This window comes from Corapipo altera, unplaced genomic scaffold (assembly GCF_003945725.1).
Source record: "Corapipo altera isolate COAL_440 unplaced genomic scaffold, ASM394572v1 60258, whole genome shotgun sequence".
Taxonomy (NCBI): domain Eukaryota; kingdom Metazoa; phylum Chordata; class Aves; order Passeriformes; family Pipridae; genus Corapipo; species Corapipo altera.
Window position 1 is genome coordinate 4,082 of NW_020886470.1, and position 2,175 is coordinate 6,256.

Genomic DNA, 2,175 nt, shown 5'->3' on the forward strand with positions numbered 1-2,175 from the left:
CCCAGGGATGTGTTTGGGGTGACCCCATGGACGTGTTTGGGGTGACCCCAGGGGCATGTTTAAAGTGACCCCAGGGATGTGTTTGGGGTGACCCCATGAAGGTGTTTAAAATGACCCCAGGGACGTGTTTGGGGCGACCCCATGGATGTGTTTAAGGAAATCCCAGCTCCCTCAGCCTCTCCTCACAGGAATTGTTCTCCAGTCCCTTCCCCAGCCCTCGCTGCTCTTCCCTGGCCCTACTCCAACCCCTCCACGTCCTCCCTGATCTGAGGGACCCAGAACTGGACACGACACTCCAGGGGTGACCTCCCAGGGCCCTAAAAATCCCTTCCCTGCTCCAGCCCGGGATCCATCGGCCCTCTCATCCCTCTGTCCACACTCCAGCTCCCGTCCAGCTTCCTGCCCATCCCAAATCCCGGCACCCTTCCCGCCCGGCTGCTCTCCAGCCCCTCTGGCCCCATCCCAAGAGGTCCCTGTACCTGCTCGGTGAAGTTCCGGACGAACTCCTTGTATCCGGGGGAGCTGCTGTTGTTGAGGTCCTCGGTGAAGTTGCGGTTGACGACGCGAAGATCCACCCGCACCGTCCCGTTGGCCTCTGTCGGGAAGGGGGACACGGATTCGGGACGTGGAGGAGACGGAGAGGAGAGACCCCAAAATCTCTCCCCCCCAAACCTTCCCTGGATTTGGGGTTCACTGTAAAGGGGCCGTTGGGGAGAGAGCTGGGACGGTCCCTCGGCTCCTCTGGGTGATCCCAGGATGGGCTGGGCCATTCCTCCATCTCCCAGAATTCCCAGGTGGGAGTCCCAGATGGATCCCTCTCCTGGATGTGGCTTGGATTGAGGTCAACCCCCATCTCCCGAAATTCCCGTCTGGGAATCCCAGATGGATCCCTCTCCTGGCTGTGGCTTGGAGCTGGGACATTCCGCCACCTCCCAAAATTCCTGGGTGGGAATTCCGAGTGGATCCTGCTCCTGGCTGTGGCTTGGACTGGGATAAACCCCCATCTCCCAAAATTCCCATCAGGTCCTCCCAGGTGGGAATTCCAGGTGGATCCTGCTCCTGCAGGGAACTTGGAACTAACCCTAGGCCCCTTTCTTCCGAAATTCCCAAGTGGGTCTCAGGTGGATCCTGCTCCTGGCTGTGGCTTGGAGTTGGGACATTCCCCCATCTCCCAAAATTCCCAGGTGGGAATCCCAGGTGGATCCCACTCTGGGATGTTACTTGGATTGGGATCAATCCCCATTTCCCAAAATTCCCAGGTGGATCTTGCTCCTGGCTGTGACTTGGAGCTGAGTCATTGTTTCACCTCCCCAAATTCCCAACTGGGAATCCCAGGTGGGTCCTGCTCCTGGATGTGGTTTGGAGTTGGGATAAACCCCCATCTCCCAGAATTCCCATCTAGGAATCCCGGGTGGATCCCACCCCTGCCTCCCCCTCCGTGAGCAGAACCCACGGGAACCATCCCCTCTTCCCAAACCTCCCCGTCCTGCGGGACTCCGGCACCGGCAGGAGAAGGTTTTTTGGGATAGGGTCACGCTCCGTCCTCTCCCCACCCGGAGGACCCTCCCCTCCTCCTCCTGTTCCCCCCTACAGGTATTATCCCCAAAAAAGCCGGGAATTCCTACCAGGCGTGGTCGGGATGGTGTTCATGACGTCCTGGCACCGGGATCCGGTGAAGCCGAGGGGGCACTGGCACTGCCCGTCCACCCACGAGCCGCCGTTGAGGCAAATCCCTGGAAAAGGATGGAAGGTGGGAAAGGAACAGGAAATGACACAGGAGAGGGAGGGGAGGGGGAGGGGGGAGAGGGAGGTACCTGCGGTGGTGGTGGTGCCGCGAGTGGTGGTGGTGGTGGTGGTTGTGGTGGTGGTTGTGGTAGTTGTCGAGGTGGTGGTTGTGGTCGAAGGGGTGGTGGTGGTCCCAGAGGTGCTGGTCGATGTGGTGGTAGTGACGGAAGCAGTGGCGGAGGTGGTTGTATCAGCAGTGCTGGTGGTTGTATCAGTGCTGGTGGTTGTATCAGTGCTGGTGGTTGTATCAGTGGTGGTTGTATCAGTGCTGGTGGTTGTATCAGTGGTGGTTGTATCAGTACTGGTGGTTGTACCCGTGGTGGTTGTATCAGTGGTGGTTGTATCAGTGGTGGTGGTGGTTGTATCAGTGGTGGTTGTATCAGTGGTGGT

The 2,175-nt window shown here is 59.1% G+C and overlaps 1 protein-coding gene across 1 annotated transcript in view; it reads right to left on the minus strand.

Annotated features, from left to right (window-relative positions):
- The window catches only part of LOC113941211 (mucin-3B-like), a gene marked incomplete at its 5' end in the record, with an annotated part of 6,101 nt that extends 4,015 nt beyond the window's left edge, over positions 1 to 2,086 (minus strand). Inside the window, 3 exons of the mRNA XM_027632371.1 lie at positions 480 to 595; positions 1,626 to 1,733; positions 1,815 to 2,086. Of these exons, the coding sequence (XP_027488172.1) occupies positions 480 to 595; positions 1,626 to 1,733; positions 1,815 to 2,086 (496 nt within the window). The remainder of the gene's footprint in view (positions 1 to 479; positions 596 to 1,625; positions 1,734 to 1,814) is intronic.
- Positions 2,087 to 2,175: the final 89 nt, after the last annotated feature.